At 39.2% G+C, this 22698-nt stretch overlaps 1 protein-coding gene across 12 annotated transcripts in view; it reads left to right on the top strand.

Moving 5' to 3' along the window:
• The window catches only part of SCMH1 (Scm polycomb group protein homolog 1), a 232628-nt gene that overhangs the window by 65815 nt on the left and 144115 nt on the right, over positions 1-22698 (top strand). For 7 of the 12 annotated variants that reach the window (XM_030942574.1, XM_030942568.1, XM_030942564.1 and 4 more), the window contains 2 exons: positions 13045-13113; positions 13579-13602. Coding sequence is in view for 8 of the 12 variants with exons in the window: in XM_030942568.1 (XP_030798428.1) it covers positions 13045-13113; positions 13579-13602 (93 nt within the window). In the remaining 4 variants the exon portion in view is untranslated. Of the gene's footprint in view, positions 1-13044; positions 13114-13578; positions 13603-14545; positions 14753-22118; positions 22262-22698 lie in introns of all 12 variants that reach the window. The other 5 variants (XM_030942572.1, XM_030942573.1, XM_030942569.1 and 2 more) reach the window with 2 other exon arrangements.

Genomic DNA, 22698 nt, shown 5'->3' with positions numbered 1-22698 from the left:
CCGTAATAGCTGTACTAATTTACTACACCACCAACAGTGAATAAGAGTTCCCCTTTCTCCACATTTTTGTCAGCATTTATTTTTGTCTTTTTAGTAGTAGCCACTGTAACTAGGGTAAAATGATATCTCATTGTGGTTTTGATCTGCATTTCCCTGATGATTAGTGATGCAGAGCATTTTTTCATATACCTATTAGCCATTTCTGTGTCTTCTTTTGAGAGATATCTGTTCAGCTCATTTGTTTATTTTTAAATCAGATTATTTGTTGTTTTGTGTTTTGGGGGAGTTTTTTGGTTTTTGCTGTTGTTTGAGCTCCCTGCATGTTCTAGATATTAATCCCTTGTTGGATGAATAGTTTACATATATTTCTCCGATTCTGCATTCTTTTCCCTCTGTTGATTGTTTCCTTTGCTATGCAGAAGCTTTTTAGTTTGATATAATCTCATGATGTCTAATTGTGTAATTTTGCTTTTGTTGCCTTTGCTTTTGAGGTCTTCTCCATAAAATGTTTGCCCAGATCAATGTCTTGAAGCATTTCTCCTGTGTTTTTTTTTTTTTTTTTTTTTTGTAGTTCTGTAGTTTCAGGCCTTCATTTAAGTCTTGATCTGTTTTTAATTGATTTTTGTACATGGTGAGAGGTCTAGTTTTATTTTTATGTACAGGGGTCTAGTTTAATTTTTCTGCATATGGATAACCAGTTTTTCCCAGTGGATAAAACTTTATTTCCCAGTGGAGAAAAACTTTATTTATTAAGGAGACTGTCCCTTCCCCAGTGAATGTTCTTGATGCCCTTCTCAAAAATCAGTTGGCTGTAAATACATGGATTTATTTCTGGGTTCTCTATTCTGGGTTCCATTGGTATATATGTGTGTTCTTATGCCAGTACCATGGTGTTTTGTTTGCCGTATCTTTGTTATATATTTTGAAATCCAGTAGTGTGATGCCTCCAGCTTTGTTCTTTTTTGCTCAGGTTTGCTTTGGCTATTTGGAGACGTTTATGATTCCATACAAATTTTAGAATTTTTTTTCTATTTTTGTGAAGAATGTCATTGGTATTTTGATAGGGATTGCATTGACTCTATAGATGACTTTTGGTAGTATGGTTATTTTAACAATATTAAGCCTTCCAATCCATGAACATGAGATATCTTTCTATTTGTTTGTGTCCTCTTCCATTTCTTTCATCAGTGTTCTGTGGTTTCCCTTGTAGAGATCTTTTACCTCCTTGGATAAATTTATTCGTAGGTTTTTTATTTTTATTTTATTTTTATTTTTTTTTGAGACGGAGTCTCGCTCTGTCGCCCAGGCTGGAGTGCGGTGGCGTGATCTCCACTCACTGCAAGCTCCGCCTCCTGGGTTCACGCCATTCTCCTGCCTCAGCCTCCTGTGTAGCTGGGACTACAGGCGCCCGCCACCGCGCCCGGCTAATTTTTGTACTTTTAGTAGAGACAGGGTTTCACCGTGTTAGTCAGGATGGTCTCGATCTCCTGACCTCGTGATCCACCCATCTCGGCCTCCCAAAGTGCTGGGATTACAGGCGTGAACCACTGCGCCCGGCCGCTTTTTTTTTTTTTTTTTTTAATAGCTATTCTAAATGAGATTGCTTTCTAGATTTGTTTTTGTTTGTTTGTTTTTTACTAATTCATTGTTGGTTCAGTGCTACTGATTTTTATATGTTGATTTTGTGTCCTGCAGCTTTCCTGAATTTGTTTATCAGTTCTAAGAATTTTTTGGTAGAGTTTTTTTGTTTTTGTTTTTGTTTTTTTTTGATGGGAGTCTCGCTCTATTGCCCAGGCTGGAGTGCAGTGGTATGAACATGGCTCACTGCAGCCTTAACCTCTCAATAGATCCTCCCACCTCAGCCTCCCAAGTAGTTGGGACCACAGGCATGTACCACCATCCTGGCTAACTTTTTGTATTTTTTGTAGAGATGGGGTCTTGCCATGTTGCCCAGGTTGGTCTTGAAGTTCTGGGCTCAAGTGATCCTTCTGTCTCACTCACTCTCCCAAAGTGCTGGGATTACAGGCGTGAGCCACCACACCCAGCCGTCTTTCCTCTTAATACTGCTTTGGCTGTATCCCATAGGTTTGGGTATGTTATGTTTCTATTTTCATTTGTTTCAAGAAACTTTAAAATTTTCTTCTTAATTTCTTCATTGACCTATTGGTTATTCAGGAACATGTTTAATTTCTTTGTATTTCTATGATTTTGAAAGTTCCTCTTGTTATTGGTTTCTATTTTTATTCCATTGTGGTCTGAAATGATACTTGATATGATTTCAGTTTTCTTAAATTTGGTGAGATTTACTTATGGTCTAATTTGGAGAATGTTCCATATTCTGATGAAAAGAATGTATATTATACAGCTGTTGGAAGACAGTAAAAGTACTGTCACCTAGCTGGCACTGTAACTGCATCTTTTGTGTGTGTGTGTGGTTTTTTTTTTAATTTTTAGTAGAGACAGGGTTTTACCACAAGGCCATTCCATAGTTCTGTCAAGCCAGCTGCTTCAGGATGATGCATGTTAAGATCATTAATTCCATAAGCATAAGCTCATTGCCACACTTCTTTGTGTGGCTTCTTGGTCAGAAGCAGTGCTGTCTATAATGGTGGATAAGGGATTTTGTGAGCCTGCAATTGGTAGTTTTGACAGTAGAATTGCATGCAGGGAAGGCAAATCAATATCTAGAGTAAATGTCTATTCCAGCTGGACAAAATACTGTCCCTTCAATGAAGGAAGCAGTCCATTGTAATCAACCTGCCACTGGGTAGCTGGCTGATCACCCTGGGGAATAGTGCCATATCAGGGGCTCAGTGTTGATCTCTGCTGCTGGCAGATTGGACACTCAGCAATGGCCATCGCCAGATTGACCTTGGTGTGTTGGAAGTCCATGCTGCTGAAGTTATGCATAATTTCTATGCAAATAAGTAATGGAGGTGCCATTTACTGGGTTGGGGAAGACAAAAAGTAACAAGATGACAGAGGATGGCCTTCTGTTTTAGTCGTGTTAAGTTCTTAATATCTGATTGATAACCATGTAGAGATGGCCTACAGGTGGTTGTTTATGTGAATGTGTGTGGGATTCTAAGAATCCAGTTCTGGAAATGTGAATTTGGAAGTGATCTTAATGGAGTGGTGAGCAGACATACCCTATTTGAATGAGGTGATAATATGGGGTAGTGAGGAGGCAATAACTGTGAGGTAGTCAAGAGGCAATAACTGCAGATAACTCTTAAGTTTTCCTGTGAAGGAGAGCAAAGAAATAGAGGAGTATAATAGGAGGGATATGTGTGGGATTAAGAGAAAGGTGTGAGGTTTTGTTTATTTTAGGTTTTCATTGATAGGAAATAATAGAGCAGTAAGAATGCTGGTGCAAATGATCTGTTAGAAAGAAGGTACTTGATAGTAGGATCAGCAATGTGGCAGAATAGGAAACTCCTGACTCTCCCTCCACCCATGGGTGCACCAAATAAATATCTATTCATGGATCAGTTCTCTCTCAGAGAAAGTCAGAGACTAGTTGAAAGATTCCTACCCGTGGGGCAACTGAGGAAACATCCTCATCGAATGGGTAGGAAAAACTGAAGCACACTAGGGCCAGACCCCACCCTGGGCATTGTGCCATAAAATTGGAAAGGGAAGCCCCAACATCCAACTTCTCCCCATGGAGAGGAGGGTTTTAACCCCACATATAGCATCCTAACTTAAGATTCTTCATGGTCTGGCTCTTAATTCATCAACTCTGGGAGCAGAGGGGATTAGACATATGCAAGTCTTTCTAGACCACAGGAAAAAAGCAGCAGTTAGATGTGGGCACTTAAGCACTTCAGAGCTTTCATCCCCCAGGAGCAATACATAGAAGGGACTTAAGAAATGAAGCCCCCTGTTTGCCCCCAGAAGGAGTTTATAACACACTATTCCGGCAGCTTTTTGGTTGTTTGGCTTCTAACTAACTTACATTGGGGGAGTTTAGGGGCAGTCAAATATTAACCCGCCACCAGCCTGGGAAGAGTTTGTCCACACATTGAATACCTCAGCTTACACAGCTTCCACCAAGGGTCTACATGCTAAACCTCTCAGTTCTGGGAGAAGAAGGGATTGGCCTATGCAGATCTCTAGACCTCTGCAGGAAAAAAGCAGCAGATTTATACGGGTACAGAAGCACATCCCTGGACTTTATTCCCCAGGAGAAGTGCAGAGAAGAAGCTTAAAATGTAGCCCCCTGTTTTTCCCCAGAAGGGGTTTATGACATTCTCTCCTGGTGACTACTTGCCAGCCTGGCTTCCAAATAACTTGCATTGAGGAATTAAAGGGGTAGACAGCTATTAACCTGACACCACCCTGATGGGCATATGTCCACATGAGTGCCCCAACTTTTACAGCTATCTCCCAAAGGATTACATCCTCAACATCTTAGCTCTGGGAGCCAAGGGGACTAGGCATAGATGAGTTTTTCTAGATCACAGAACAATGGGATGGCTTTAAATAGGTATACAAATACCTTTAGAAGTCATACCTCTTATGAGCAGTGCAGAAAGGAAGTAGGAACATGTAGGTCCCATTTGTTCTCCAAAAGGGGCTTATAGCACACACTTCCAGTGGCTACTTGACAGCCTGGCTTCTGATGAACTTGCATTTGGGATCTGATGGGAAAACAAACAGTAGTCCTCTAGCTAATCTCAGTGATAAATCCAAGGCTACTCATTCTTCCTCGAAGGAGTTTGGTCATGCCTCAAGTGCCACAACTTCTATAGCTTCCACCCAAGGGACAAGATTTGGGAATCAGTGGAGCTTTGCATTCCTGAGTAGCCTTAGACCACAGCAAACAAAAAGGGGGACGTACAGTAGGACCACTTCTATGAGCTTCTCCCCAGGATCAGAGGGTGCAACCTGAATGTGAGTATAGGTTTTTGCCACAGATCTTCTCCTTAGCTTAGTGCAGAGAGAGTGGGACATAAATGCTCAGGCTCAGCTGTGAAGATAGAAGGAAATGGAAAACCCATTCAGTACCTCAACATCTCCAGCTATATCTAGAGATTCTGGCTCCTACTCTATGGTATTGTGGGGGTATTGACAGAATGTGGCACATCCTAAGCTTGAGGGGACCATCATAAAAGAGACAGCAGTCTGAATAAACACAGAGATTAGAGAGTGCCTTAAAATTTTTGGCTGGATGGATTGGTGAGATCCTTCTCCTACATGAAGCCAGTCTGACAAGTTGGGGAGAGGTTATATTCTTATTTAATGCATAGAAGCTAATACAAAAATCAAAGAACAGAGAATCTATTAAAAAAAAAAAAAAGAGAGAGAAATCTCCACAAGTGAAATAGAGATATGTGATTCGCCTGACAGAGAATTTAAGATAATGGTTATAAAGATGTTCACTGAAGTCAAAAGAGCAATGAAAGAACAAACTAAGAACTTTGACAAAGAGATAGAAAGAATAAAATAGTACCAAATAGACATCAAAGATGTGAAAAGTACTGTAACTGAACTAAAAAAATTCAATGGAGGTGTTCAACAGCAGATTCGATGAAGCAGAAGAAAGGATTGATGAAATCAAAGACAGGTCATTGAAAAAAATCCAATCTGAGCAAAAAGAAAGCAGAATGAAAAGGATAGTTTAAAGAGTTTACGAGACCTGTGGGACACCATCAAGTGGACAACATATGCATTATTGATATGTCAGAAAGAGAAGAAATAAAATATATTCAAAGAAATTACGTCAGAAAACTTCCCAAGCCTGGGGAAGGAAATAGAAAGCCAGATCCAGGAAGTCCAAAGAACACCAAATAAGATGAACCTAAAAGGATCCACACCAAGGCAAGTTGTAATCAAATTGTAAGTTAGAGAGAGCTGAAAGCAGCAAGGGATAAGTGAATTGTCACATGTGAGGGAAGCACCCTAAGGCTATCAGTGGATTTCACAGCAGAAACCTTGCAGATCAGAAGAGAGTACGATGATATTATTCAAAACCCTGAAAGGAAAAAACACACAAAAAACAACACTGGTAGCAAAGCATACTATACCCAGCAATCCTGTCTTTCAAAAACAAAGGGATAATCAAGACTTTCTCAAACAAAAACAGAGAATTTATCCCCACTAGACCAGCCTTACAAGAAATGCGAAAGGGAATTCAGAAGAGAACGTTAATCAGTAATGTGAAAACATATGAAAGTATAAAACTCACTGAAAGAGGAGATATTACAACTGGTAACATAGAAATACAAAGGATCATGGAAGACTACTATGAACAGTTATAAGCCAGCAAATTGAACAACCAGAAGAAATGAATACATTGCTAGAAATATATAGTTTACCAAGACTGAATCACAAAGCAGTTAGAAATCTGAATAGTCCAATTATGAGTAATGAGATTCAATTAGTAATTAAAAGTCTCCTATCAAAGTAAAGCCTGGGACCTAATGGCATCATAGCTGAATTGTACCAGACACTTAAAGAAGAACAAATACCAGTCCTTCTCAAACTCTTCCAGAAAGTTGAAGAGGATGGAATTCTTCAAAATTTATTTTATGAGGCCAGCAGTACCTTGATACCAAAGCTAGACAAAGATACGACAAGAGAAGACTACATCTGCCTTTATCTGAATGGTAAGAGGAAAAAGAAGACTGCAGACCAATCTCACTGATGAACATAGATGCAAAAATCTTCAACAAAACACTAAGAAACCATATTCAGCAGTATATTAAAAGAATCATTCACCATGATTAAGTGGAATTTGCCCTTGGGATGTGATGCAGATGAATAAATGTGACTCACCCTATAACAGAATGAAGGACAAAAATCACATGATCATCTCAATAGATGGAGAAAATGCATTTGACAAAATTCAACATCCTTTCATAATGAAAACTCTCAATATATTGGGTATAGAAGGAATGTTCCTCAACACATAGCTAACCTTGTCCTCAATGGTAAGAAGTTGAAGGATTTTCCTATAAGATCTAGAACAAGACAAGGATGCCCACTCTTACCACTTCTGTTCAACATAGTATCAGAAGTCCTAGCCTAAGCAATTAGGCAAGAAAAAGAAATAAAAGGCATCCAAATAGGAAAGGGTGAAATGAAATTGTCTCTGTTTGCTGACAACATGATCTTACATATTGAAAATCTTAAAGACTGTACCAAAACACCATTTGAATTAGACAAATCCAGTAAAGTTGCAGGATGTAAAATCAACTAACAAAAGTCAGTAGCATTTCTATACACTAACAGTGAACTTTCTGGAAAAGAAATTAAGAAAACAATTCCATTTACAATAGCAATCCCGTTTACAATACCACTTCTTTTTTCTTTTTTTTTTTTTTATTATTATACTTTAAGTTCTAGGGTACATGTGCATAATGTGCAAGTTTGTTACATATGTATACTTGCGCCATGTTGGTGTGCTGCACCCATCAACTTGTCAGCACCCGTCAACTCGTCATTTACATCAGGTATAACTCTCAACGCAATCCCTCCCCCTTCCCCCCTCCCTATAATAGGCCCCGGTGCGTGATGTTCCCCTTCCCGAGTCCAAATGATCTCATTGTTCAGTTCCCACCTATGAGTGAGAACATGCGGTGTTTGGTTTTCTGTTCTTGTGATAGTTTGCTGAGAATGATGGTTTCCAGCTGCATCCATGTCCCTACAAAAGACACAAACTTATCCTTTTTTATAGCTGCATAGTATTCCATGGTGTATATGTGCCACATTTTCTTAATCCAGTCTGTCACTGATGGACATTTGGGTTGATTCCAAGTCTTTGCTATTGTGAATAGTGCTGCAATGAACATATGTGTGCGTGTGTCTTTATAGCAGCATGATTTATAATCCTTTGGGTATATACCCAGTAATGGGATGGCTGGGTCATATCACAATACCACTTACTTCTAAGTAAAATACCTAGAAGTAACTTTAACCAAGGAAGTGAAAGATTTATACACTGAAAACTGTAAGGCACCGATAAAGGAAATTAAGGATATCACAAATAAGTGGAAAGATACTTAGTGTTTATGGATGGGAAGAATTAATATTGTGAAAATATTTATACCACCAGAAGAAATCTACAGATTTAATGCAATCGCCATCAAAATTCTAATGTCATTCTTCACAGAAGTAGAAAAAAAATGCTAAAATTAATGTAGAGCCACAAAAGATCCCAAATAGCCAAACAATCTTGACCAAAAAGAGCAAAGCTGGAGACATCACACTACTGTATTACAAAATTTATTACAAAGCTATAGTAATCAAAAAAGCATGGTGCTGGCATAAAAACAGACAAATCTACTGATGAAATAGGACAGAGAGCCCAGAAATAAACTCATGCATCTACAGTCAATTGGTTTTTGACAGAAACACACATTGGGGAAAGGAAAATCTGTTCAAAAAGTGGTATTGGGAAAACTGGATATCTACAAACAGAAGAATGAAAGTGGATTTTTATCTCACCCCTCATACAAGAATCAACTCAAAATGGGTTAAAGACTTGAAACTATGAAACTGAAACTATAAAACTGCTAGAGGTCTGGACAGAGATTTCTCTGATTTGAACTCAAAAGCATAAACAATAAAAGCAAAAATAGACAAATGGAATTGCATTCAAGTGAAAAGCTACTGCATAGAAAAGGAAACAATTAATAGAGTGAAGAGACAAGCCACAGATTGGGAGAAAATATTTGCAAATCATACACTGGAGAAGGGACTAACATCTGAAATATACTAGGAACTCAGACTACTCAGTAACAAGAAAACAGCCCTGTTAAAAATAAGCAAAGGACTTGAATAGATATTTTTCAAAAGAAAACATATAAATGGGCAACAGATATATGAAAAAAAAAGTCCAACATCTCTAATCATCAGAGAAATGCAAATGAAAACCACAGTGAGATACCCTACAGCCAACACCTGTTAGGTTGGCTGTTATCAAAAAGATGAAAGATAAATATTGACAAGGATTACAAGAAAAAGGAACCTTTATACACTGTTTTGGATATCACAAATTGTACAGCCATTTTGAAAAACAGGATGGAGGTTCCTCAAAACACAAAATAGAAATACCATATGATTCATCAATCCCACTACTGGCTGTATCCCCAAAGGCAATGAAATCAGTATGTTGAAGAGATAACTTCATCTACATGCCTGTATTCATTGCAGCACTATTCACAGTAGCCAAGATACGGGAATAACTTAAGTGTCCATCAATATATGAATGGATTTTAAAATGTGTATATACACAATGGAATACATTCTGCCTTAAAAAATGGAAATTCTGTCATTTTTGGCAACGTGGATGAACCTAGAGGATGTAATGTTGAAGTCAGGCACAGAACGACAAATACCATATAATCTCACATGTAGAATCTAAAAAAAGTCTAACTTATAGAAGTAGAGAGTAGAATGGTGATAACCAGAGGCTGGGAGGGGAGGGGTGAGTATAGATAAAAGGGAGATACATTGATCAACAGGTAGAAAGTTATAGTTAGATAGGAGGAGTAGTTCTGATGTTCTATTGCAGAGCATGTTGACTGTAGTTAATAATAATGTATTATATATTTCAAAATAGCTAAAGAGAGAATTTTAAATGTTCTCACCACAAAGAAATTATAAATATTTGAAGTGATGGATATACTAATTGCTGTACTCTGGTTTGATCATTCCACAATGTGTATTTGTATTGAAACATCACTTTATACCCCATAAATACGTAAAATTATTGTTGGCCAATTACAAAGAATAGCAAAAAAAAAAAAAAAAAAAAAAAAGCGGGGGGGATACTTGCAAAGTTTTTGAGAGGATGAGAGACTATGGGACCTGCAGCTAAAATGGAGGGTTGGCTTTTGATAAAAACAGACACTTCATCCACAGTAACAGGAGAGAAGTCAGAAAAAACCATGAATGAATAGGTAATTTATTCACCAAACATTTAATGAGCCCCTGTTACTATACTACATACTGAGGATTCACCACTAAACAAGATCAAGTCTCTGCCGTCATGAAATGAGTGGAAGGGTCTTACCCTTACTTCTGTTTTCTCAATGAATCCTGAATTCCCTGAGAGTGAAGTTGGGAAGAGTATATTTGGAGTTTGAGGAGAGAGAGAAAGATACGAATTTTTTTTTTTTTTTTTTTGAAAATGGAAAAGTAGTGTAGAAATGTGGTATGATTATTTCTGGGTGGTGTACAGTGGCATTTGAGAATTATAGCTATGAGTTTAAAATGAGACCAATAAGCTTGCATTTGTTTTTCTTCAGCACTGGTGAGCTGCTGGAGTAGGCACAGTATAGGTTGATACTTGGCTTTAACCAGATTTAGGATTGAGCCTTTAGTAGGTACGTTTGACAAAAAAGAGATGGGAAGGAATTAAGAGTGTTTGCCAGAGAATGATGTTAATGAGGACCATGGAGTCGGAGCCGGGCAAGAAGTTAAGTAAAGACATGATAGGTGATTGATGGTGAGAAAGTAGTAGGGTCAGTAGATGAATCTAAATTTTCAACTGAGGAAAATATATTCTCCTTATATGAGTAATGTATCCTCTTTATGGAAAATTTGAAAATACATAAGATTATAAAATAGAAAGTGGGGACGGTGTCAGGGAACCTAGTACTACCACCCAAAGATAACCAGTTGTTTATATTTGCTGTGTTTACTTCCATGTTTTTTCTAATGATAATTTCCGCAGTTGCATAAGTTTCCAGGGCTGCTTGTAACAAATATCATGGACTAGGTGGCTTAAACAACAGAAATTTATTTCCTCACAATTCTGAAGGCTAGAAGTCTAAGATCAAGGCATTGGCAAGGTTGATTTCTTTCTTCTGAGACCTCACTCCTTAGCTTCTGAGGCTTCTCCCTGTGTTAATTACATGGTCTTTTCTCTGTACCTGTGTCCAAACTTTCTCTTCTTATGATAACACCAGTCATGGTGAATTAGTGACCACCTTAGTGACCTCATTTTAATTTAATTATCTCTTTAAAGACCCTTTCTCCAAATATTGTGGGATCCTCGGAGTGTTGCTTTTCTGGCCGGAAACCTGTGACCAGTGGTGCCTTTGCCTGAGTTTTGCTTGGGCCCACTGGGCTCGTTCCACTCACTTGGCCTGGCAGGCTGCTTATGCTATCAGCCTGGATCCCTCGCCTCCAAGAGAGACTAGAGTTAGGCATGGAGTGGTGAGGAGTGTGTATGAGCGAGCTTGGGGTCCATCTACTGTGCAATCAGACACACCAGCTCCTGCCACAAGGTGGGCAGCTCCAAGTGTCAGCAGCTCTCTGTGAGGCTGCAGCTGGACCAGGCGCACCACAAGCAGCTTCCCTGGCTGGCACTGGGGAATGCAGTAGCGCCCAAAAGCTTGGAGGAACCACAGGGCCCCAAAGAGGGAGTCACAGCCCTGGCTCCAGAAGCTCCCAGGTCTGGACTCCCCAAAGGGCTGCAGCTCTTCCCTCTTTCTCTTTGCCCAAACTGCGGCAAGCAGGGGGCATGTTTCAGCCCTGGTGGTGTTACAGCAACTCTTTTAGCCACGCCATTCAGCAGGTCCTGAGTTCTTGTCCTGCAACCAGGAAGAAGGAGATATGCAGACAAGCCGAGGGTGAGCAAGATGAAGAGGAGCTGTATTGAGCAATAGAACAGCTCAGAGATAACCCGCAGTGCCAGGATGTCCCAATGAGTGTTCAGCCCCTAGCAGAAAGGATAACTCCTCTCTGCAGGTAGGTTGTCCCAACAAGTGTTCACTAAGATCTCAGCAGAGAGGGTGGCTCCTCTCTGCAGCTGGTCATCCCATCATCTGTAGTTCTCTGCAGAGAGGAGGCCCTAGAGTGGCTGGCTCCTCTCTGCAGGCAGGTTGTCACATCATTTCTGTACCTCTCAGCAAAGAGAAGGCCCTAGAATGGGTGGCTCCTTTCTGCAGGCAGATCATCCAGTCATCTCTTTGTCCTCTGCTCTGCTCTGGCTGATCCTAGGGTTTTTATGGACCCCAGAGAGGAGGAAGTGTGTGCCCATTGGTCTGTGGGTGGCCATGGGCAGGCCTGGAAAAGGCACAAGTCCCACTCCAGTCTGCAGGGCTGGCAGTTCAGCCCCCAGCCTTCAGACCCTCCCTGGCCTGAAGGTGGGCCTCACCAGGGATCCGCCCTTTTCTGCTTAGGAATCTATCTACCTCCTGCTGCCATTCATAGCACCCAGGCTCCACCCTAACTTTGCTCCAAGATCAGAGCGGGTGCCAACAGCAGGGAGAAGCCAGGCAGGGGGAGCAGGCACTTCTGATCCTGCAAGGGCAGAGGGGTCCTTCCTGGACCCCCAAGAGTGCAGGGGTACCTGGGTCTGCAGCCACATTTCGGGGGCTGCAGCTGTGCCCGTCGGGGCAAGGCTCCTGCCTGTTCCACGGAGCAGGACGTCTGGGTTTGCAGCCTCGGTTTGGGTGGCTGCAGCTGTGCCCAGAATGGCGGGACTCCTGCCTGCTCCTAGGCTCCCACTGGCTCCATGGAGCGTGCATTCCCAGCTGTGCCTCCCTGCTGCAGCAGGCATGATGACAGCAGCTGCTCCAGATGGCCCACCGCTGCCATCACAAATACAGTTACATTCTACGGTGCTGCGGAGTGGGGACTTTAGCATGAAGTTTTGGAGGATACAGTTGAGCCCATAACTGGGGTGCTATTTGTTTTTAGTGTTTTAAATAATTGTGATCATTCCATGAATATAAAATATTGTTCCCATATTTTACTTAATAACATTGTAATATAAACATTTTCCCATTTGTTCTTTAGCCTTTGTAAAAATTTAATAGCTTCAGCATACTTTGTCAAGTGTTTGTATTATCAAATCTTAATCAGTCTTCTATTTTGAAGATTTAGGTGTTCCTTTTTTTGTTATTATAAACAATGCTAAAGCTTTTTACATGAAACCTTTTTCTTGTGTTTTGGAGTATTTTTCCCTAGCATAGATTCTCAGAAGTAGATTACTTTATTAAAAACTGTTAATACATACTGCCAAATTGGAAAAGTATTTAATCTTATATTTTCTTTCCACATGACTATTTTTCTCTCCCCCTGCAGTGATAGACTGGAATGATGTTAGAAAACACAAATATGGTCACCTATCAGAGTCTGCATCCCAATATCAAGGTAAGGGGGGGAAAAAACTCTGTTTGGTGTGGAAAAATTTTACTCAGCATGTTCTCCCATAAAACCTTTGTTCTTAGAGGTCTGAGTTTACAAATAACTCACTTGTTATATCAGAAGCAAATATTGCAGTTTACAGAGATATTGGTCATAAGCAATATACTTTGTTTTAGCTGGAAGTAGGAAACCTAGATTCTGAGTATAGGTAATGCCAAATTAGCTTCATAGTTTTAGGCACAGTTGCTTAGCCTCTCTGGTTTTCTATAGTTTTTATAAGTTTAGGCTTGGGAATAGGCAAAATTGGGTAGTGTGCTTCCACAATGACTACTAAGAATCTCAGTGTCTTTTAGGATAAGATAACTGAACTAGACAAATGCTCAATTTCCTATTTTACCCCAGAATTTCACCTTCCGTCATATTGGTTGTTTGTCTTAATGACTTATGCTCCAACATTTTTTTCTTTACTAGAAACTGCTGACATCCTGGAGCTAGGTAAGCTATTTTTCTTGTGTTTCTGTTAAATAAGGGTAATTGGTAAACCAGGGATTAGATTATAACCAGTTTTAACCAACTAGGAAAATAATTCCATGTGTCTCTGTCTCAGAAACCAGTGAATCCTGTGCTCTTGTCTGCCTAAGTATCCCATGTACTTCATCTCAGCTGTCACATCAAGTCCTGCTTATCAGTAGGCCACAGACCAAGCTAACAAGAAGGGAGGGAAGGTGGTTAATTACATAGGGTATAGGGAAGAACAGGAACTGAACCAAACTGGAAGTACCATCTTAATTTACTGAATCCAGAACTAAAACAAACCCCTGCCATCCATAAATCAGTGTTTGGTGGGATTATTTCCCCCCAAAAAATACTTGTAAGGTAAATTGAACTGAAACTAAACCTAAACATTTTCTAACTTTATTCACAAATAAAAACTGAAATATTAAAATATTATCAAGTAAGAAGTCAGACCGATAATTGCATTTGGTTTTCCTCCCTGGTTGGTGTACTTCAGGACTAAGATTTGAGTAATAAAACTAGTTCTAATACTTCTCAATCAGAATTCCTGCATAAACATCAGTCTTAACATCTTAGAATCCTTTAAAATCCTTTTATATGTTACATAGATTTTGATATCCAGATACTTTTATCAATTTTTTGTTCAAGTTATTTTGATATGCTTTGTTACAACTTGATATATATTTAGCTCTATTATTATCATTGTCTATTTGCCTCCTCTTGCCTTTCTTCCCTGCAACATATTACTTTCCGTTGCCCAATGACACAGAAGATAACATGAAGTAGTAGAACACTAGACTAGGAGTCAGAACTCCTAGGCTTTTTGAGAGCCAGTTCTGCCACTTAGTAACTTTGTGACTCTGATCCTTAGTTTTCTTATTTGTAAAATGGGGATAATAATCCCATTCTGCCTACTTCACAGGGTTGTAAAGAAGATTACATGAGCTAATGGATGTGAAAACATCTTAAAAACTCTCAAATACTTTTCAACTTTGGAGGATTATTATGATTTTCATTCTGTTCAGCGGCTATACTCAGACTTTACTCTAAGTCAAATCTTCTGACATTCTTTGAAGTGAAGCATTCTATGAATGTGAGCTGAAGAAATGAATGAAATGAAATAATGCAGGTAAAGGTGCCTGGCACTTGATAAATGATAGTTATTTTTTATTATTCTTTAAAACTTTCCTCAAGCTTTTTAAGGTACTGATGTGTGGTAGAAAAAACATGGACATAGGAGTCAGACAGGCCTTGGTTCAAATTCCTATTCCCACTTAGAAGTTTTGTGACTTCAGGCAAATTACTTAATCTTTCTAAGCCTATTTCCTCATCTTTAAAATGGGAATAAAACCTACTTGCAGGTTATAATGAACACAGGAGATATTGGACGTAGTCTGGCATGGTACAGGCAAATTGAAGACAGTGATAGCTGCTGTTGTTTTTGGTTTTGTAGCTAATATGAATGATAATAACAATTGTAACTCAGTGACAGCTTAAGGCATATTGTAAACTGTTGATGGGGAGTTGTGAAATGTGGGTACTCGATTTGACATAGAGTATATCAGTTACTAAAAGATGTTAAAATTTGAAAGCGTATTTTTCCTAGAGCATTGGTTGCATAGGCATATCCTCTGATGTATAAGTTAATCCTGCATATTTCGTTTTTACCATCTAGCATAAGGAGCAGCTCCAAATAGCAAACTGAAATAAAATTCAGTAGATCTATGGAATCTCAAAGTTGGAAAATACCATAAAATAATGTATTCTTGACCAGCATTTAAAATTCAACATTTTGGGCCGGGCGCGGTGGCTCAAACCTGTAATCCCAGCACTTTGGGAGGCCGAGACGGGCAGATCACACGGTCAGCAGATTGAGACCATCCTGGCTAACTCAGTGAAACCCCGTCTCTACTAAAAAATACAAAAAACTAGCCGGGCGAGGTGGCGGGCACCTGTAGTCCCAGCTACTTGGGAGGCTGAGGCAGGAGAATGGCGTAAACCCAGGAGGCGGAGCTTGCAGTGAGCTGAGATCCGGCCACTGCACTCCAGCCTGGGTGACAGAGCGAGACTCCGTCTCAAAAAAAAAAAAAAAAAAAATTCAACATTTTGAATTTTTTGTAAAATGTCTTATCTTGAACTCCTCAAGTTGAGAACTTAGAAGCTCCTCAGGTAATTCATTTCATATTTAGACATATTTATTGGGCCAAAATATGCTTCTTTTTGTAATTTCTGTTAGTCATCCCTCTAACTTTCTGGCCATTTGAAACAGGGTTAGCCTATTTTTCACTTACTGACCCTGATTTCTAGAAAGAAGCTCTAGGGACTGCCTTCTCATTGCTACCCTGCCACTTTCATAGTTGAAGCCACAGTCATCTCACACCTAGATTATTAAAACAGCTTCCTAACTGGTCTTTTTGCCTCCAGCCCTATCCCACTCCTGCCCATTCTTTACAGCCAGAATGACTTCACCCCAGAACCCTGAATGCTTTCTCTTCTCAGTAATACAGTATATTTGGCTCTCTAATGCCTGAACACTGCCGTTATCTGTAACCTTTTTTCTAAACTACTTTTTCTTTAAACTCCACCCAGCAGCCATACCAAAAGATCTGCTTTTAGAACTGCTTTTTCTCATGTCTGGGCCTTTATAATGCCTTTCTTTCTGTCTGAAACAAACAAAAAGGGTTTCCTTTTTCTTTGACTCCTGCTTATCCTTTTACACTTTAGCTTAGAAGCCTAGAGCTTTCTTCCTTTGGTAAGCTTCCACAAGCACTCTGGGTGCTCCTATAGCACCCTCTGTCTCTCCAGTGTAGCACTTACCACATTATCGTAGTGGTGACTGTTTAGTCTCTGTCCCTCACTAGATTCTCTGTCTGTCACTAGACTGAAACTCTGTGAGGTCAAGGATGATATTTTGATCACAGTTATGTGTCCAGCACCCAGCACAGTGCTTTGACACACACTATCAATATTTGTTGGATAGATGGGGGATGGATCTGAGACTTCACTTTTTTACTCATGCTAATTGTTCATGTTCCTTCACCTGGTCCTCAGGTGACATGGTTTTGGGTCTGTTTACCATCACTAGGTAATCATTTAAACTCAGATTTGCTCTCTCTCAAAGTATAGTTTTCAGAATTATATCCCAGGTATTATTTTATCAGTCCAAGAAAGAATAGGATTATTACTTGCGTGCTTCTTTTCATTCATTCAGAAACTCATATTGAGCCTCTGTTAAATTTCAGGCACTATGTTAAACATTTAAATATTTTTAAAATGAATATGAGCCCCCATCCATAAAGAACTTACATAAATAATTATGGTGATATGATATGAACAGGATGTTATAGGAGATGGGGAAATGGTAGAATTTGTCCAGCCTTTCTCTGCAAAGCCTTCTGACAGAAAATGTAAAATTTTTGCTGAGTCACTGAGTGTGAGTAACATGAGCAAAGATATGGGACCAAGAAAACCATGAGTTTTAGGAAACACTAACATCCTTGGTAGCTTGAATGTTAAGATTCTACATCTGTGAAGCTTCCCAAATCCAGACCTTTCTCATATCAGGATATCTGCCTGGACCCTCCAAAACACCTCTGATTTCTCTTCCTTATCTAAACCTCTCTTTCTGTTGCCTGAAAGTCTGTGTCTTTTCAGAGGGACCTGTGGTATAGTGGAAAGAACACTTTCTCTAGATGCTTTATTTCTTTTAAGTAAAAATTCTTCTAGTGACTTTTCCTTAATCTACAAAGAACTCCTAGAGTTTGTGAGAAAACAAAAGAATATCTCAGCAGAAAAATGGCTAACTAAAATACAAACTGGCTGATAAGGCTAAAGAGATCTTTGACTTTATTAGTAATCAAAAATTGCAAATAAAATTATAATACTATTTTATTTTTTCACTGATAAGATTTGTCAAAATTATAGAAATTGTTAAAATACAGTTTTAGCAAATATGTGGTAAACACACTTGTGTACTTTTGGTAGGAATAGAAATTGAGTCTGGGCAATATAGTGAGACCTTGTCTCTACTAAAAAGAAAAGAATTAGCCAAGCATTGTGGTGCACACCTGTAGTCCCAGCTACTCTGGAAACTGAGTGCGGAGGGTTGCTTGAGTCCTGATCAGGGTTACAGTGAGGTATGATTGCGCCACCACACTCCATCCTGGGTATCTGAGTGAGACTTTGTCTCAAAAAAAAAAAAAAAAACCAAAAAACAAAAAAAAACAGTTGGTTTATACTTGTAATCCCCACACTGTGGGAGTCCAAGGCAGGAGAAGGACAAGTCTAGGAGTTTGTGACTAGCCTGGGCTCCATAGGGAAACCCTGTCTCTAAGAAAAAAAAAAAATCAGTATATTCTTTCTAGAGGATATTTCAGCAATATATATGTTGTATCAAAATCTAAACTGTGCACGCTCTTTGTCCATTAGTCCCACCCTTAGGACAAATCCCAAATCTGTGACTCATACCTGTAATCCCAGCACTTTGGGCAGCCGAGGCAGGTAGATCGCTTGAACTCAGGAGTTCAAGAACAGCCTGGGCAACTTGGCATAGCCCTGTCTCTACAAAAAATGCAAAAATTAGCTAGACATGGTGGCACACACCTGTAGTCCCAGCTACTAGGGAGGCTGAGATGAGAGGATCGCTTGAGCCCAGGAGGTCGAGGCTGCAATTAGCTGTGTTCGCACCACTGTACTAGCCTGACACTGACTCAAAGCAAGACCCTGTCTCAAAATAAAGTAAAATAAAATAAAATAAAGACACTTAAATTACCATCAGTGGCGTTTAACAAATATATTGTTATTTAAACTTTGGTACATAGAAAACTATTTATACGGTGTTAGTGGAGTGGAATTTCTTATCTAAAGACATTGATTATCCTTAATTGCTTTTAGGAATTTGGGTTCACATTTAGGTTGAACAAAGTAGAGTTCTCTTAGGGAATGTGGCCAGAACAGTAGCCAGACATGAGTAACCAGCCTGTCAAATGAGGAGCAGTCGAGGGATTTGGGACATAGAGATTAGATATATCTAGGACCAGTAGAGGTTAGAAGGCAGATGTTGGCTGACTATAAAGAGTAGTCTGTCCATTTGTACTGTTGAGTAATAGCTAAATAATGGGTGTCGCATGATTGGAAGTATTTAAGCAGAGGCTGAAAGGACCATTCAAATCTCAACTTTTTTTTTTTTTTTTTTTTTGAGTTGGAGTCTCACTCTGTCACCTAGGCTAGAGTGCAGTGGCGCGATCTCAGCTCATCACAACCTCCACCTCCCAGGTTCAAGCAGTTCTCCTGCCTTAGCCTCCCGAGTAGCTGGGATTTACAGGTGTCTGGCACCATGCCCAGCTAATTTTTGTATTTCTTTTAGTAGAGATAAGGTTTCACCATGTTGGCCAGGCTGGTCTTGAACTCCTTACCTCAGGTGATCCTCCCACCTCGGCCTCCCAAAGTGCTGGGATTACAGGAGTGAGCCACCATACCCGGCCTAAATCTCAACTTTTATGTCACCTTATCAAGATGCCTTTTTTGACTGCCCTGCCTAAAATAGCACACCTTTTTTACCTCGTACTTTTATTTTTTTAAATTTCAAAATAGCCAGGAATTGTATAATTAATATGGTGTCTCTGTTACCCTCTGGACCAGCTGACATATTTGTTTGTTTGTTTGTTTGTTTGTTGTCTGTCTTTCTCGTTAGAATGTAAGCTCCCTGTGGGCAGAGACTTCGGCTGCACTGTATTTTGCTATATATCACCAGTGCCTAGAACCAAGCTTAACGTATAGTAGGTATTCAGTAAATATTTGCTGAATGAATGAAATTAGAGAAAGTGATTCATGCATTTAACTAGGTGACCTCTTGTGCTTTATATTTTATGGACCAAGGTACGTTAATGCCATTTTTAAGTCCCTTCAGGGCAGGGACCTTTTTTTCTTTTTTAATAATAAATGTAAACATCATGTGGTATGCATCAGAGTTTATAAAAACACTTTTATAAGCATTATTTAGTAAATGATGGCTGACTTTTTCTCATCTGTGAAGTCTTAGCTCAGACATTTCCTCTGAAGAGTATCTGTCCGTAACTTTACTAAGATAGCTCCCAGTCTCTATCGCATCACCTCATTTTATTCCCTTCAAGTTCTTTTCACTTACCGTCTTGTTTATTTATTGTTTATGTGTTAGCTGTGTCTCATCATACACTGGCACGTAAATGAGGGCAGGGACCCCTGTCATATTGCCGGGCACATAGAGGATAGTTAAATATCTGTTGAATGAATAATTGAAAACATTCAAATTATACTGTTTGAATATTTTGAATTATAATTTTGAATTATAATTTTGGAATAATTGAAAACACTCAAATTTTATATGTTTAAATTATAAAACATTATACCTTTGTTAGTTAATAATATTAATTTTCATAGTAATCTCTGAGCCCAAGCATGAACAAGATTTTCATGCTCTGCATTTTCAAGACAACCTGTACTACCTCGTTAACTTTATCATTATCATAACAGATTACTTGTGTTATGTTTATTAATGTCCCTGTTTATCTCTAGACTGAAAGCTCCATAAATTGAGAAATCATTTCTTACCTTGTTCCCCTAACATTTAACACAGTTATTTGTACTTGGAGAAGTTTAAATATTTTTGAATGAAGAATCTATGTACAATCTTGTAAGACAGATATTGTCTTCATCTTTCAGATGAGTAAACTGAGGCTTGGAAGGATTAAGTAATTTACTCAAGATAGTTAGCTGTAGAAACAAGACTTTTACCAACATCTTCAGACTCCCAATATTACATTATTTAAACTACACCAGTAGTAGTTCTTAGTCACAGATGTTAATCCAGATTACCTAGGGAGCCTTGGAAAATACATGTTCTCAGGCCACACTTGGAGCCTACTGAATGAGAACTTCTGAAGGTGGGGCCCAGAACTTTGTTTAAAGAAATGAGACTATAAGTATCACTTGAGAGTCAATGATTTATACCAGAGGTCTGGCAAACTACTGTTGGGAGGTCAAATCCAGCCCTCTGCCTGTTTATGTAAATAAAGTTTGAGTGGAACAGCTATACTAATTTATGCACAGCTTGTCTGTGGCTGCTTTCACACTGGAGTAGTGGAGCTGAGTAGCTATGACATAGACTGTATGGCCTAGAAAGCATAAAATTTTTATTATATTGTCTTTAACGGGAAGCTTGCTAACTCTGGATCTATACCTTGGTGCCTGTCCTATTTCTTTTGTGGTTACTTTAGTGCTTGGAGATATGGCAGACATATTATGTCTGGCTTCATCATGGGCATTACAATAGGTGTCCAAACATTCTTACTAAGTCATAAAAATTATCTTATTTTGCAGTTCACCTGATAATAATAAGGCAGACATATTATGTCTGGCTTCATCATGGGCATTACAATAGGTGTCCAAACATTCTTACTAAGTCATAAAAATTATCTTATTTTGCAGTTCACCTGATAATAAGGAACTAAGTCTTAGGTAGCCCAAGAAGTCAAATAAAAGGAAAATACCCTCTAGGTATGGTTCAAGCCAGTCAGCCATCACAGTAGGTGAACTACTTTAAACAGAGGTTCCTTTTCATTCAGTTAGTAATAGAATGTTTCCTAAGTGGTAAAAGGGCTGAGGTTTCTAGCCTATGTACATTACAGAATAGGGATTGATTACCATGGTTGATATGTAAAATGGAGAACTGTAATTAATACCCTAATTACTGTGGTACCCCTCATGCTACCATTATTCTTAAGACCAAAGTCTCTTGGGTGCTTTTAGTCAGAACTTACGCTGATATAAGCAGTTACCCAGGACTGACCAAAACTCTTGATCTGTGCTTCCTAATACAGTAACTATTAGTTACATGTGGGGATTTAAATTTAAATTAATTAAAATTAATAAAATTTAGTTTCTTACACTACCCACATTTCAAGTGTCCAGTAGTTATGTGGCTAGTGGCCACCTTATTGGCTAGCACAGATACAGAACATTTTAGTCAGCACAGAAAGTTTTACTGGACAGTGCTGCTCTAGATGCCGGAGTTGAAGATTCTCAATCCAGGGAAATCCAAAACTTGCTATTTGATTTAATCTTTCATTTGTAAGGATGGAATAATAAATTGTAATGTTTTATTTTTCTAATAGCAAACAGTGATGAAATGTATTCAGTCCTTGCTTTAGGGCCCTGTCAACTAGGAGCAAACTCTTCATTAAATTCTGATAACGTCTTTAAACCTTGACTTCAGAAAATAGTCATCTCATTTGCCCTATGGACTAACTGTCTAGTCATGATGATTAATCATCAGCCAGTTCATGAAATAGTTCAGAACTGACTGTGATTTCTGGCCAAATCTATTTGACTTAGATAAAGATAGTGGGAAAGGAACCAGTTATAAAACAGAAGCTATAAAATAAATAGAGTGTAAAGTCTTGGCATCATCTTTGGAGTGATTTAGATATCATCATTCAGTGACTCATTTTTATTCCCAGCATCTAGTGCTTTTTGCATGGCCCAAAGGGGCTCTGTGCTGCTCCACTACAGAGGAAGCTTCAAGAAATGCTGGTTTGCTACAGTGTTTTAGCTTGTGAGATTCTCTGGGACCTTCCCTGCTCCATCATGGGGTCACCTCTAGGTGGGTATTAGGGGGAGACTGGTAATTGGTTTAACCTTTAAATAAAGAATTTGATAATCTTTAGTGATCCAATGAGATCTGTATCTAATGGCCTACCTTAATATGTTTTCCCTTGCCCCAGCACAGTGTCACCTTGAAGATTGTTTATCTAGGACAATGTTCTTCAAACTTTGAGAGGGTGTAAGGCCAGTTCAAGAGGCTAAACGATTCTACAGACTCCCCAGCTTGTTCTTATTTACTGTCATCAGACGTGCTTCCCAGGTCCTACTTTGCTCTAAATTAACAGATCTTTGTCACTTTGTACCTCAGAGCAACGCACTGTGGCTAGGATGGGGGTGCAGTAAGGGTAGGTGAGAGCCAGTTTTTCGAGTGAGGATTCAACTATAATCTCACTCATCTGGCTTCCCCTCCCCTCAAATCATCTCGCCCCTTGTCTC

Source organism: Rhinopithecus roxellana, chromosome 12 (assembly GCF_007565055.1).
Source record: "Rhinopithecus roxellana isolate Shanxi Qingling chromosome 12, ASM756505v1, whole genome shotgun sequence".
NCBI classification, from domain to species: Eukaryota; Metazoa; Chordata; class Mammalia; order Primates; family Cercopithecidae; genus Rhinopithecus; species Rhinopithecus roxellana.
The sequence above is the reverse complement of the archived record's forward strand: the minus strand, read 5'-3'. Positions and strand labels throughout refer to the sequence as shown.